The 16172-nt window shown below is 37.4% G+C and overlaps 1 protein-coding gene across 1 annotated transcript; it reads left to right on the top strand.

The window, feature by feature from the left end:
- Window positions 1-635: 635 nt before the first annotated feature.
- LOC101416261 (probable protein BRICK1) lies at window positions 636-1458 on the top strand. The gene has a single exon (XM_004476006.2). The coding sequence runs from the start codon at window positions 644-646 to the stop codon at window positions 869-871; it is 228 nt and encodes a 75-aa protein (XP_004476063.1). The 5' UTR covers window positions 636-643; the 3' UTR covers window positions 872-1458.
- The last annotated feature ends 14714 nt before the right edge of the window (window positions 1459-16172 follow it).

The following is a 16172-nucleotide window of genomic DNA, read 5'->3' as shown; positions in this document are numbered from 1 at the left end:
TAAGGTACCTTAGATCATTTCATAAGTCAGGATATTTTAAAATAAGGAATTTCTTTAACCTATCTTCTCTTCCCAGAATATACATATATATAGATACTTTGATTAATCCTAAATCTTTGAGTGACATGTTCTATACCCAGCAATGTCAGAATCTGATTTTCAAAAGTTTTTCCACATCGTTTCAATGAACCAGTTTACTAACACGAGCCATAAAAATTTAAAAGTAATGACGGGCATGATTTTTAAAACTTTTATTTTTCTTTTCTGCTGCTGTCATTTCAGGGAGAGAAAGCATTTACAGAAGGCTTGTCATGTTTGATAAATAGGTTCTTAACTCAAAACAATATTAACCATTAATAAGAATTAATACCTGTCTACTTTGCCTGCTTGAACATAAAGATTAAAGTATTTAGAATATTTGCTGAATTTTCCCTGGCTATTCCTGTAAATTCAGTTTCACTTCCACTACCTATTTAAATTTCACTTAGCTCCTTTAAGAGAAGTAGAGTGCAAGAAGGAAACATGTTCTTTTTCCTTACTAATCCTAAAAGGCCAAACAAACTTTAATGATAAAAAGAATTAGTGCCATGGATTAAACAAATTTTACTCTTTTAATTTACAAAAAGTGGCTTAAGCGGCCGCCATGGCGGGCCAGGAGGATCCGGTGCAAAGAGAGATTCATCAGGACTGGGCAAATCGGGAGTACATTGAGGTCATCACGAGCAGCATCAAGAAAATCGCGGACTTTCTCAACTCATTCGATATGTCTTGTCGTTCAAGACTTGCAACACTAAATGAGAAATTGACCGCCCTTGAACGGAGAATAGAGTACATTGAAGCCCGGGTGACAAAAGGTGAGACCCTCACCTAGAGCTATGCCATGCTGCTGCTGAGAAGTTGCTTTACAGAACACAGGCCCATGTGGGAAATGCCGTAGCAGCCTCAGCAACTTCCTCTCTCCTTACAGAGCAACAGGGCTTATTCTTGTTTTTCTTTTTTCAAAAATGTGCCGTTTGGGCTTTGCCATGTACATCTGGGGGTATAATGTGGCATGTGGGAAAAAGTCCAGGGGAACTATTGGAAATAACATTATACATTTTATAGAACTATTTGTCAACTTATTTTAGGTACTCAGAGCCAGAAGCCTGGGACTCTTTGTCCTCCTCACTTCTCTCTTTTTCAGACCTTACAACTCTCCATTCCTTTGTATTGTTCCTATAAACAGTCTTTGTCTCCTCACCACCTTTGGTGAGGAGTGGGGGACAATCCTGGCTGAGATACTGATGCCTTGGCAAAGTGGCTGCCAGAGAATGTTGTTGGTAACCTGCCAGCTTATTGTCCTTTTGGGAATGTCAAGACTAGGCCCCCCGTGGCTTGAAGGGGCATTTTCAGGGTTTTCTTTCTGTCATCTGGGGTGTCTTTGCCACTCATATTTCCCTAATAAACTCCTCAACTTTACCTGACTGCTGATTGTGGTGGGGGAGGAGCTAGAGATGGAACTCACCTATTTTACGGAAATCTGATGTGTGTGATTATTATTCTGGCATAAAACTTTCAAATGTGGCTGTTTGATATAAAGCCTTGGTGGCTAACTAGCCCAAGCTCCCATGTTTGGACCTGGGAATCATCTGGTCATTCAGCAGACATTTACCAAATGCTTACTGTATGGGCATGTTCTATTCTAATAAAAGATACAGAGTTGAAAAAAAATTTACAAAAAGTGGAATGCAGTTTTGTAATCACAAGTAAAGTGACTTTTAAACTGTTTCAAAAACTCCTGACATTTCAATGGACTGAGTAAATCACATAACATTTGATATACCTGAAAAAGCTGATAGAAGTCTTTGACTACTTGGGATTCCTTTCTCTGTTAACACTACCAGAGCACATATTCTTTATTTAATTCAATGAACACTTACTGAGCATCTTCCACATGTTAGGCATTAGTGATACAAAGTCAGAAATTCAAGGTGAATGCTGTGAAGGAAGAATTTGTTGAATAACTACAAATATATTATGACAAATTATGGAAAGAGAGAAAAGTACCAGCTTTAATCTGGAGATCAAGAGAGTCATTTTTTAAATTAAGTGGTATTTGAATAAGAACTGAAAAGGAGAACTAGTTACCCAAGTTAAAGGGGAGACTTGCTTTGCAGAAGAAAGGAGCATGTCTAAGACCCAGGGGGACAGGGGGAAACATGTCCCATTAAGGCACAATTGAGGAGGCCAGAGTTCTAAAGCATAGAACGGGAGGCATGATGAGCTCTCATTCCATTGATCTATCTTGTGCAACCTCTGCTGCATCTGTGCCCACCAAAAAAACAAGAAAGAAAAAAGAAAAGACAGTACCAGATGTCCCATTGGATTGAGGTTTACTTAACCATTATGGAGATGACAGCACAGGATTGCATAACAGGGCTGTTCTGGAAAGATAACTCTAAACGAAAAACTGAGAGCTGACGCAGTTCTGCATTATCCCAAATTCTGTGCTAAAGCAGATTGCGTTATAATTGGTCTTTGATGTGTTCTCAGAATCTACTAACTTAAAAATAAAGACAAGCACATGTCTAAAAAACTTTCAAAAGGACTTACTTAAAATTCATGGCAATGGCAAATTAACAGAGTGGTTACTTAAATTGTCTTCTCCCATTATTACTGTAGGGATTCAGAAAACACATTCCTTTATATTTGGCAGAAACCTATTGTTATCATACTTATAAGTGTGCACTTATAGGACGTTGGTGCATGGTAGGAGTATTCTTCACATAGGTGGTAGCAGAATAATATGGCCTTTATAAAAATTAACATAAAACATTTTAAATAAAAATGATAAACACTAGATTATAGACCATGTAGACCTTGATCATACCTTATTAGCACAGAATATGTCACAATTAAGGAAAAGTAAATTTTTTTTTTAGTTTTGAACACTAAGTAAGATCATTGCCTTATTCTGTCCTGTCTGCTGATACTGACTTACAATCAATGTTTTTTATTATATTTTTAAATTTATTTTTAAAAGATACTTAGAGTACATAAAATGTTATGTAAAACAATATAAGGGATTCTCATATGCCCCACCCCCCACACCTCCAATTTTCCCCCACATCGACAACTTCTGTCATTAGTGTGGTACAGTTGTTGCAATTGATGAACACATTTTGGAGCATTGTCACTAAGCATGGATTGTAGTTTACATTGTAGTTTACACTCTCTCCCACTCAATTCTGTAGGTTATGACAGGATATATCATAGCCTGTATCTATCTTTGCAATGTCATTCAGGACGATTCCAAGTACTGAAAATGCCCCCATATTACACCTCTTTTTCCCTCTCCCTGACTACAGCACCTCCAGTGGACATTGTCTCCACACGAATGATATAAATTCTTCCATTGTTAGAATCACATTAAATCTATAGTAGAATTCTAGTCAGTCCACTCTAGTTCATATTTTATTCCCCAATCCTGAGCATTCTGGTATGGTGATGCCCACTCCACCTCTAATTGAGAGGGGGTTTTGATACTATACAGCTAATGGATGGGACTTTCTTGCTTGCAATTGTAGAGTCTCTTGGTTCCTTGTTATGGTAGCTATTAGTTTTCCTGGGTGAGTTCAATGAACTGGAGAGTAGGTGGTGCAACTCCGCTGAGGCTCAGAGTCCAGCTGGCACATGGACAGCCCAGAGATTCAAATCACTTGAACAGATATCTACCAATCTCCAGCACCAACTATAAGTTCAAGTAAAAGAGACAGAAGTATGTGTAAAGAAGTCACATCTGCATCCAACTCTGTCACAATCAGGAGCACAAGCTCCAAAGTAGGGCCCACTAGCAAGACACAAAACTCTGGGGTTATCTGCCATGACTGTAGGATTTGGCTATCTCCAGGGCCTTCAGGGGCCCCACTATTAGGGGTAGTATCTGCTTTGGCAGTCTAAGAGATCCTGCTGAGATGTGCATAAGCATTACCTTTCTGATGACCTCCTGACTCACTTTGAAGTCTCTTAGCCATATAAACTCATTTGTCTTCCCCTTTTCCCTTTTCATTTGAAGTCATTTTCCAGTTGCATCATCAGCCAATGCTTGGTAGTAATCTCTGAGTGCCGGGGAGGCTCATCACCTGTAGTGATGTCCCATGCTGGGGAGGAGGTAATGCATTTATATACTGGATTTGGCTTAGAGAAAGACCACATTTGAGCAACTTGGAGGCTCTCAGAAGGTAACTCTTAAGCACCCTACGGCACTAGGTTAAGTTGCAGTTTCAAGAGCTAAGGCTCATAAGCAAAGTCAATATCCACAGCCCATCAGTGGGCCATTCTTCTTCACTAGTCATTACCCCTGTACTTGGGGGATTGTTTCTGTTCCATTAAAGAACATGGCTGAGCTTTCCAGGATGGGAATTCAATATATTTTTTTGGTTGTTGTGTGAATCTCTACCCACTGTGGCAATGCCCATAAACATTTGAGCATACTTATATACCTTATATGTATGCCCAGGTGAACTTCTTCCCATGTATCCCCCATCACTGACACCCCACACCAATGATCCTCCCCAGCCACAGCTGTAACCTTTCTGTGGTCCAAAACTTCTCCAAAAAATGAAGCAAAAATATTGCCAAATACAAGGAATAGGAAAATGAAATAATAATGATAGGTTTAAACATAAGAAATAAAATAAATGATAATTTAGAAAAAATAAAATACAATTTAAATATTGAAATATTAAAAAATAAAGAAAAATATATTTTTTTAAGGTTTTGATGTTTTTGGCTTTCATCACTGTGATATCTGTAAAGAAACAAAAACGAATGACTTACTACCACTGAAGTAGACTCAATCTCCTAAAAATTTAATGTGGTGAAAGAATTATATTTGTTACTGAGACTGTGATATTTGCTGTCAAATTATAAGTTTGGGTTTAGAATATCAGCAGTATAAGGCAGTTAATTTAATTCTAGGTCAATGTATCAGTGAAAGCACTAGCTGATGGATAAAGAAGTGCCATTTATATAGTTCTTCCTGTATGCTAAGCACTAAGTTAGGCCTTGTGCACAATTTTTCATTGATTCTACCCAACAACCCCATGAAATAGGTCCTACTTTTATTCCCAATTTATAGTTAAGCAAAAGGTAAGGTTCAGATAGGTTAATTAAATGTTCCCAAGGCAACATAGATAGCTACAGTCAGAGAGATGAAATGGTTCTTGCACACATCTGGGTAGCTAACTTGACTTGGCCTTTTGTTAGGGTAGATAAATAAGAAGACTGAAAGAAAGAATACTTTCCCACTCAGACATGAAGTATCCTATAATTAAAGGCTAAATTATAAGCAAGTCATGTACCAGTCCTTTGGTCTTGGAAAGAGCAATCCTCAACATCCAGTCAAAATGAGCAAATGAATGAAGGAATTATCAAATGTGTGAATGAAATTGATAATGAAAAAGAGGAAAGAAATTTGAAGATTTTAACTAGTGAACTGTGATGAATCAGTTTACCATATCTCAGAAATATAATACTTAGGCTGGCTGGTGATTCATTCATGCCTAACTATTATTATTTCATATTTCACTGGGTATAGATTATATGCCAACTGTTATAATAGGGAGTAAAGAGGCAAAGAAACAAATATAAATAGGGCATGATCCATTCTTGGGGGAGACAGACAAAAATTGTAATAATGTTTCATAAGCACAACACTATAAGGATATATTAATAAATGCAATGCAGACAATAAGAACATTAGATCTGATTTTAAAGGGTCTAGGGAACTGGGCTTCCAAGGGTGAGTGTTAGTTCCTTTATGGAAAAAGTGGGAATGTACTAATTTATGGGAGCTGGTGAGGGTTGGCAGCAAGGATCTGGGACAGTGAACTCAGTCTGTGCAAATAGAAATGCAGTTGAGGATTGAACTGGGATCCAACCAGGGAAGAGGGAATATATAATAATAATAACAATAACTAAGATTTCTGTATTACTTATAATATGTGAGACATAATCACTTAAATTATTTATCTAATGTAAACCTCAATCAGACAAGTGAGCTGAGGTCCTGAAAGATTAAATGACTTTCTCAAGGTCACAAGGGCTAACAAGCAGTAGAGTCAAGATTTGAAACTCTTTTAGGCTCTAAAATATCCCAGCTTAACCACACTGCTCTCCTGGAAAAATTGAGTGAAAATACAGCTTGTAAAGCTAGATTTGGAGATAGTTTAAAACTTTTAATGACAGAATGGATGATCATACTATGAAATAAGTTCAAATTTGGTTGAGAAAATTTCAAGAAGGCACCCATCATCAACCTCAGATAAAGTCCATTTTTTTGCTGTTGTTGAAGACCTTGGCACACACCTCTCATGGCCATGCTTAGCACTTACCCAGAGTCATGTCAAGGTGGGTTCAGGAACACCTTACTTCAAAGTAGAATAGTCCAAAGATACAATGCAATGCAATGTTGCAATAATGTAAATTGATGTTCAAGATTAATCTTCAGCTACCATCTTGAGAATTTCTAATTCTGAGTTTTTACTCTTATTAAAATCAGTAGTTCTTATAAAAGTGCCCTTCATAAGATTCTGATTTTTATGTGTCCTGATGTGACAGCCTCAGCACAAAATAAAGATTTTGTCTGCATCCTCTAGGAGTCTGCAGTCAGAAAGGAAGAAAAACATATTAAATCAGGCCAATGAGCTCGCAGAGAGATAAATGTTTGGAACATCTAGATCAGTTTACGCACTACAGCAAATTTGTGCATTTACGGAAAATCTTGGGAAAAAAAAAAGAAAAACCACAACAAACTAAATTATCTTCTCCATTTCCGAAGGCATCTGGGCCAAGTTCCATATTTGATTAAAAGAAGTCCAATCCTGTAAGCTCTGATCTAGGGAAAGCAGACTGAAAAGCAGGTGAAAGAAACAAAGAAACTCTTCCTCTTCTTGTCTTCCTTTTTTCTGACAGACAGAAATAAGGTTTATTTAATTCCATGTGGGAAGCCATAGTCATTTTTCAAAATCAATTTTTAAAGGCACCATTATCATATGTTTACCCTCCAGGTGTCTACTTTCTCAAGGTAAGAAAAGGGTTCACAGGGATTCTTATCTCAAACTGATAAAGAGATGCAAACAGAGCCAGGCCAATCTAGGCTACCACAAGGCCTGTTTGACTAATTGCCCTGATTGATCATTCTCCTGCTGCCTGGTGTTGTTGCTGCACCCAGCATAGCTGAGATAGCACATGTTTAACCCCTGACCTTCCAGCTGCCTCGACCACGCTGCTCTGGAACTAACAGTTCTCCATCATCACTTCCTCCCCAGAGCAGCCAGGGAAAGATATCCATTCCTAAGCAAATAGCAAAGGCGCTGACCCTGTCATGAGTCACCAGTCTGGCTACCCACTTTCAAGATTCCCCCTTTAGATATTTATTCAGCTTGTCAGGGTTCCTGGCAAAGAGGATAGTGATTTTTGACCTAAGTAGGATTCATGCTAACTCTGGGACCAGTAATTTCTCAAATCTGAGATATCTTTAATGGATTCTGTAAGCATCCCATTCTACCCTTTTAAGATAACTTTTTCTTTAACAAAAAATGATTAAATAGCAAAAGCCACCAAAGGAACAAAAGAAAAAAAAATCCCAGGGTCATTCGTTATAATGTAGGGAAATGTCTAATTATTCTGTGCCTGAGGGCACTGATATATAATTACTATAAGACAGATTAAATACTACTGCTAATAGCAGAGGTGAGAAGCAAATGTATTTTATCTAAGATAAGTCATCTTTTTCATATTTTATGTTTCGCACATCTTATTCACAGGATTTGCGATGATCAAGTTTTAACAGATACTGCCAACACATGGAATTCAGCTGCTGAAAGTCCTGGGTGAGTATTGCTGCCCAAACAATTGCACATTGCCCAACTTTACAGAAATATTAAATGGCAAGCAATTGTTTTTATGGCTAATTGTGTTAATTAATAAATTACATTGTCTTTAGTGAGAAGTAGACAATCTATGGCGTAAAAGAAATATAGAATCATTTTACAGTCTATTTGCACTTCTGTTCATTTTCTTCTAATATCTCAAACTTAAATAGACATGAAATATTACAGGCTATAGCATTTCGGAAAAAGATCAATTTAGGTATACATTGTATTTCAGTTTTTACTAAGCCATTTAACATAGAATCAAAGCACTGTGACTTAATTATAAAGTAGCTTCTATCTCTCCAACACTTTGTTTAACCAGGTCATTAGACCTTTAATCATTTTTCAACAACAAAATAGCATATTCATTCTGTGAAATCAATTCCTAAGCGCTAATGTCGCTTTCAATCATTATTATCCTTCCCAAATAATAAAAATCTTTGATATTTTCCTCTACCCATTAAAAAAGTAGGATTGAAATGCTTAAAATATTGAGGGGATTGGCAAAATAGTCGTAACACCTGAGAATAACAACGACAACAAAAATAAATAATCAAAGTCATTTTTGTCTTCATGTTTCCTTTAAAAGATAACATGATACAAAAGGTGAACGAACTCAGCATCAGTAAATGGTCTGGGTATAGTGTCATCTATGTGCCTATAGGCCTATGGGACTATTTCTCTGAATCTTAGTTTTCTCTTAAATGGAGTTAACTGAGACTTTCTTACCAGCTTATTCCGAAGTTCAAATGATGTAGGTTCGCAGCACAGTGAATGAAAATAAAGAGGAGCAAATACTTCACTGACCCAAAGTTCCTTTGTGCCTTTTCTTACAAAACTGATCAAATACTCCACTTTAGTTCAATTTACCTTCAAGCTACTTTGAAAATAATTTGATTGAACTCTCCCAAGTTTTGTAAAGCTTGACCATAGTGAGATAATGTGCCTTCTAAAAGGAAAGAAAACTAATATTAACCATAACAAGTGTCATTCCACCAAAAGAGGTAGAGAAATGCAGGTAAATTACTAGAAGCAGCAATAAAATTTAAATCACTTTCATTTGTTAGAGAAGTTAGGGAAAATGCCAAGAACAGGATTATGTGGGGGTGAAGCTTAGAGGCCAAGGATGATATGGGGTAGAATTCTCTTCATAATCATCTCTTAAATATTAATTCATGATGATGAAAACGTCTTTGCCAACTTTTCCTTTCCCTGTTTCTTTTATAATACTCCAAACTGTGGCACCCTTTCAAGTTAATGTCAATATAGCATTCCACATTAGGATTGGTTCCAGAATTTTGGATTAATGAGAAAATTATTCTTCCATGCTTTTTATGATATATACTCAAAGTCTAAAATTAATCACATCTCCAAACATTTAGGCCCCAAAATGCCGAGTACCGTGCAAATAATTTGCCAGATTTTCAATGAACCTAAATACATTTTTATAAATATGGGGAAAACTAGACCACAAATATTTATATACCTGTTGTGTATACATGAGTGTATATGTGAGTATGTCTTAATATTTTTTAATGGTAGGTTAACAAGCAAAAGTTTGTTGTATATAGCATCCAGTTTTCTTTGCAAAGGAAAGGATGTTGACTGCCTTAGATTCCTGGCTGCTAAAACAAATACCGTACAATAGGTTGGCTTGACAACAGAAATTTATTGGCTCACAATTTTAGAGGCTAGAAGGCTATTTCCTCACATGTTCACTATCTTGTAGATGGACAGCGATTTGTGAGACTCCTTGGCTTTTCCATAACATGACATTGAACATGGCAGCATCTCCTCTTCTCCTTTCTCTTCCAGGTTCCACTGACTGTTAGCTTCTGGCTGCTCCGTGTGACTTCTCTTTTTGGCCTTCTCTCTTAAGTCTCCAGTAATAGGATTAAGACCCTTCTTGATTCAACTGGCCACAAATTAACTAAAAATAAGATCTTCCAAAGGTCTTATTAACAGTGGGTTCATACCATAGGACCAAGAGTTGGAACCTGAACACACCTTTTGTAGGGGACGTCATTCAGTCCTCAATATTGACTATTTAGCTCTGTGACACATTTAATTAATGATTCCCTATTACCCTGCCATTATGTTTTGGGAATACTATTTTTTTAAATGTATGAACAGCCAACAGAAAGCACATTGCTAAAGATAACTATAGTGTGGGCTCAAGGGTTTAAAATCCCAGTAACGATATTTTTCAACCACACCTCTTAAAATAAAGGTAGGTAATTGGATTTTCTTCTGCATAAAAACCCTAATAACTGTGTCAGATAAATGCTGTAAATCTGAAAGCAGAAAAGTAAGGGAAAAGTAGTAATTTCCATGCCACAATGGAGGTTTTTACAATTTTTGTTTAACAAAACATATTTTACTCTGCTTACATGGTGATCTATAGGACCCCTCTGATTGCAAGGCTGTAAATTGTGTGAAGGTCTCTGCAGAAAATCATAAAAGGGTAACAAGGGAGCCTTATATCATGGAGTCACTTGGTCCCTAAGACTCAACCAGGACTTTGATATTTGGTTTAAACACAACCATATATTCTTATTAATAATGAATAGAGTCACTTGTTTCAATTGCATAAGCCCAGTGCACCAAAGCTGGTGAGATTTCTATTACCCACGACCTGGATATTAATCCTTTGCTTTTTAAAAAAGTCTCCATTTTTCCAGTGTTGACTTAATGCTGAAACAATGAGAAACAACTTTCCCAGAAATTTTGGCACACTGAACTGGGAAAGAAGGGTGACCCTTCTTTGTTTACTGGAAGACCTATTAAAAATCCTTTGGGTACAGGAAATACTTTTTGTCTCCCTTCATATTAAGGGATATCTACAGGAAACTCAACAGATTAATTTCATGCACCTTGGCTCAGCTTTATTTAAAAGTAAAGCACAAGCTTTAGCACTCATCCCAAAATATAAAATCCCCCTTTCAGTGTTTCCGGATGATGATATCCCTTGTTTGAACATTTTCCTGTTGGCTCAGAAGGGATAGCAGCGGGATATTTCCCTTTGTCCCTTTGGTTTTTGTTTGCTTTTTTTTTTTTTTTTTAAGTGGGGCAGGGGAGAGATAAGAGGAGAATAATGTTTAAAGTTGCCAGCATTTTTTAAACACTAAAAAGGAAAATAAAAAAGATAACGTTTTCTTCTAAATTCATGATGTGATACATAGGTCTCATAAGCACAGAAACATTTAAAAACTTAAATCTGATTTAACTTAATGACTTTGTACAAATTGTTTTCCAATAGGTTTCTGAATAAAAAAACTACTCAAAGAAAACAGGTGGCTCTTCATTCTTTGTTGTGATGGTAGGTATCCTGTCTTTTGGTAGAATTCCCAGAGAAGCCCAGAATATTTCTTCCCTTTTCTAAAAGTTCTTCCAAGAAATGTATTTTCTTATACCTTTAATCACCTATCCATTTTGCAAAAACCCTTCCCTTTGGCTGAGACTTAGAATAATCACAGCAACAAAAGTAGGTATTGCACAATTACCCAGCTCTCCGCCCAGGGTTAACACTTGGGAGAGTAGTCAAGGTCAAGGGAAAGGTGACTAAAAATAGAAGTTCTTGACTCTGCTTTTAATGAGCTTATTTTCTGATTGGGAAACTATAAGTGACACAAACTAAATAAGAAGGCATTTATCAAGCCACATGTCTACTGAAAATTGGGACCCTGCTGAAAGTACAGAGTGGTGGAGAGCACAGGGAGAGTTAAGTTCCTGAGACTGTGACGTCTGGAATACCTTCGGCTAAGGCAGGTCTAAAAGAAGGTGTGGAAAATGAGTTAGATAAGCTGGGAGGGATCACATAAGAGGCACAGCAGTCCGGGAAGTGGTTGTGGAGTGCTGAAAGCATTACCCTGCCTACCCTACCTACCTCTCAGCGTTTTTCTACCCATCCGCCTTTCTTCCAGTAGCACACAGTCCTGTTTAGGTCCGTGGTGGTTGACTGACTCTATCCCTTGACAATTTGAGTACTTAAGGAAGTGTGAGGTCTGAAATCACTCAAGATTGTTTAAATCAAAGAACAAATAGAAGAAATCATCATGAAATATTTTCCCAGCGAAGCCAGGTCATCTTCTATCAATGAGCAAATGTGACGTAGCAATGGCAATCCTGGTGAATGAAACTGTCCTTGTCCTTCCTTATTTCAGTCTTGGTTTCACGGTAAGTGAAAAACATGAAAGTGAGCATTGTGTGAGGTGATTTTAAGAAAATTCACGACAATTGTGATATTGAAGTGACAGTGTGTAAAATGAACTTAATATGAGAATAATAAAAGAAAATTTTTAAATGTTTAAACCTCTTAGGGACTTGGCCTGCAATATCCATCTCCCAAACCTTTAATCAGCCACCTTCTCTCTTACAATCACCAGCCAAGTTCAAAAATGTAAAAGGTAGCTCTTCAAATAAAATGCCTTCAACATGTTTATCTCCACAGGCAATTTATAATAAATCTGGAATAGCTGCCAAATGAAACACTGCAAAAGTTGATTTAAAAAAAAAAAAGAAGAAAGAAAAAGTCCTAGTCAAGAAACTACAAAGACGTTCTACCAGTCAAAAGAAATTACCTGGAGCCCGTTGGGCTCTATAACTGGAGAAAGGTCAGGCACCATATCCTAAGAAAGCTGGCTGGTGCAGGAGAAATGACATCGTACAGCAGCTATCAGGGAGGGGGAAGTTTTCAAAGCACTGGGCTAGGTTCTAGCGGCAAGATTTCCCATTAGCACAACCAGGTTGCTTAGACTTCAATTTATATTGCCCAAAAGAAAGGAAAAACAGATTTGGAGTCAAGGGTCCCTACTACCTAGAAAATAAACCTGCTTTTAAGAAGAAACAGTAAGGACCGATCAAGTGGTTTTCTTCTTTTTCTAAGCTAAACAAGTACATTTTTCAAAAAAGAAAAAACAACAAAACCAAAGAAAGCTTTGTGGAGGAAAGAAAACTCAGGAAATCAAATGTGGGCTCTGAAGTAAATGAGATTGTGAAAGGAAAATTTTAATACCATCTTCAGAGTCAAAAATGCTTTTACCAGATAATTATAGCATTCAAAAATGCCATCACATATTTTCACTTGAACCAACAAGGGTGAAAATGGCCATTTTCTAAGTATTGCTGTTTTTTCCATTTAAAGGGCCAGAATAAAGCCAGAATTTAGTTGTGTTATCAATTGGGAGAAATATACTAATAGTTTCTACACATAGAGTGTCAACTAGTTCTGGTCTGTGGCTGTATTTTAACACATCTTTGGCAAAATGAGAAAAAGAAAAAGCAATATTCATACAGTCTAATGTATTTAATTTAAAATAAATGTTGCCCTGTATTTTCTAACTTGTTGATACAAAAATGCTCCCTTTTTAGGTAATGTTGATGATGGTAAATGTTAGTTGTTAGTTTTTTTTCTTAGTATCCTTACTAGAATCAAATTTGCAGCTTGCAACTATATGTTAGCTTTCAATCATATATATTTTTTCTTATTTACAGTTTTCAAGAGTCTGGGAATCAGGAAGCAGACTTGGCCCAGTGGTTAGGGCGTCCGTCTACCACATGGGAGGTCCGCGGTTCAAACCCCGGGCCTCCTTGACCCGTGTGGAGCTGGCCCATGCGCAGTGCTGATGCGCGCAACGAGTGCCCTGCCACACAGGGGTGTCCCCTGCGTAGGGGAGCCCCATGTGCAAGGATGTGCGCCCATAAGGAGAGCCGCCCAGCCAGAAAGAAAGTGCAGCCTGCCCAGGAATGGCGCCGCCCACACTTACCGTGCCACTGACCACAACGGAAGCGGACAAAGAAACAAGATGCAGCAAATAGACACAGAGAACAGACAACCAGGGGAGGGGGGTGAATTAAACAAATAAATAAATAAATAAAAATCTTATATAAAAAAAAAGAGTCTGGGAATCTTCAGGATAGATTGGAGGTATTGGACTCACTATCATTCAGGTTGGTTTTATTAACCAGGAAAAGTGCTTCATTTTACCTGCATTTGTGATTTTAAAAATGTTTTTAAAACATAGCAAATGCATTTAACTATATTTCCATTATGTGTTTTGGGAGGCAGAAATTATCTGTGTATGTACCAGCATAGAATCATGCTCCTTTCACTTTCTGACCTACTGCCACTTTGAAAAGTTGATCTACTCTCAATGATCACTGAATCCAAGACAGATTTTCTTCCCTTCTATTCAGGAGATGCTCTTTCCTGAAAAGACCCTCTTGGAAATATTTCTTATTCTGTTTCACAAAAAATAAATAAATAAATAAAACATAGACAGACTGTGGTCCAAGAACCCGGAAGATGAGAGTCATGCTTTAACAAAGAACGAAAAAGCACCTTTAGGCAATTCATGTCTAGTCAATAGATGCTTCATCGGCCTGACACCCAGAAGTATGGGCAGAACTGGCAAGAGGGTTGTAGGTTAGAAATAAAATGTGGTAGGCTGACAGTTTTAAAGCTGATTGTCTGGTATACCTATCAAAATCCTTAATAATGTAAAAATGACCAAAGCCTGGAAGAGAGCGTAAGTCTAGTGATTGTGTGTGTAAGAAAAATGCAAGGGGTTGAATGATAGAAGTTGACAGAGTCAAAGACTTCATATTCCTTTGCACTTGGCCAAAGAAAGACTAAGAGTAGACTAAGAAAATGTTGGTACTACTTAACCTGGGTGTGTGGCTTCTTGGTCCTCACTACTAGCTTATGGGCTTGTCTATCAGGATAGTTGATAAGAAAGCACAAACCGGAGAGATAAAATTCAGGACTTCATGGTTCCAAGTCCCAAGAGATGCCAGGAGGCATGGATGACAATTGGGTAATGCCATGCCACATCTGGTAGGATTTAGGGTATGGTCACCTATTTATTATTACTTCTATCTCCAATGATGGAGAACACTGTTGAGTTCAGTGTCTCAGAACCCCCAAAATGCATAAATCTTTTGGCACGCACGAATAAGGGAGGATGCCTCCCAAACTGCCTTAAAATTATGGAAAGTTCCCAGAGAACATAAGATAATATAAATAACATGTCGAATGGCCAGCATAGCAGGAATTTTGCAGCAAATATCATCTGCTAGTCTCTTTGTTACTCGTCTGAAATACTACACTGAGAACATATCAACTCCTGTGACAGGGAAATTGGAGAGTCCCCTTTAGTCTATATCCCTTACATTATGTCTTGATTTTCCTCATTATAAAACAGGGCAAATGGTCTTGACTTGTCATAATTGTACAATCCCATAAAAGAAAAAGAAAAAGAAATTCGCACACTAGAGATGAATTTGATTATAAAGTCAATAGTTTGGCTGATTTCCAGTGTTGACTATTCACATCTTGGACCTGGAAATAAAAGAGTGCTTGGAGGAGGATTTCTCACCTGTTGAGAACCATATTGTGTTGATATTGATTTTAGCAATAGGAAATTTTGGGGAGAAAAATCTGGGATTCTTCTTTACTAGCCAAGAAGATCATACTTCTGTACCTCGGCTGTGGTTTTAATCACAGGATAAAAAGATTAGCACAAATTTAAAGATGGCATTAGATTAGTATGGAATCATCTGGTTTTTCAGCCCAGTTCCAGACCTTCTGAAATGTGCAACTACAAGAAGTTGCTTAATTTCTGTGAATCAGAGATTCTTAACTCAAAATAAGTGAAATGAAGTAATCATTCTCAACTACATCCATGCACTGAACCTCTACAATTGCTAAACAATCTCAGACCCCTTCACTCTTCATCCTTTCTCTCTTGAAATGAGGGACAGATGGTCACTAAATACTCTTCCAGGTCTGAGTTTCCATCCTTTTCTGACATCCAGTTCAATTAACCTATATTGAGCACTTATGGTATGCAAATCATTTTCACATATATAGCCTTCCTGTAAGAGTTATTATTAGCCCCACTTTACATATTTTTTTAAAATGTTGAAGTTGAAAGAAGTTAAGGGATCTGCCCAAGATACAGTTACCAAGTGGCTAAGTCAGGATTTCAGTTTATCATGGAATATCTCCAAATCCAGGTCTCAGGCTGTCATTGTGAAAGATCTTAACTCTCGTGGATTTAGTAAGGATTTGATCTTAGACTTCCTCTTCTTTAAAATCTTCTGAGAGTGCCTGTGGCCTGCGTCACACTGATAACAAGTAGCCCAGTCATCCAACCTGTGCAATTCTGCTCTCACAAATGATATTTAGCAAAATTCTCTTAGATAGTAGCAAGGGGGTTCTGAGTTTTTGTGAAATCAGGGATGCAAAGATGGCAA

Source organism: Dasypus novemcinctus, chromosome 3, assembly GCF_030445035.2.
Source record: "Dasypus novemcinctus isolate mDasNov1 chromosome 3, mDasNov1.1.hap2, whole genome shotgun sequence".
Taxonomy (NCBI): domain Eukaryota; kingdom Metazoa; phylum Chordata; class Mammalia; order Cingulata; family Dasypodidae; genus Dasypus; species Dasypus novemcinctus.
Note: the sequence above shows the minus strand (reverse complement) of the source record. Positions and strands in the feature narration are given on the sequence as shown.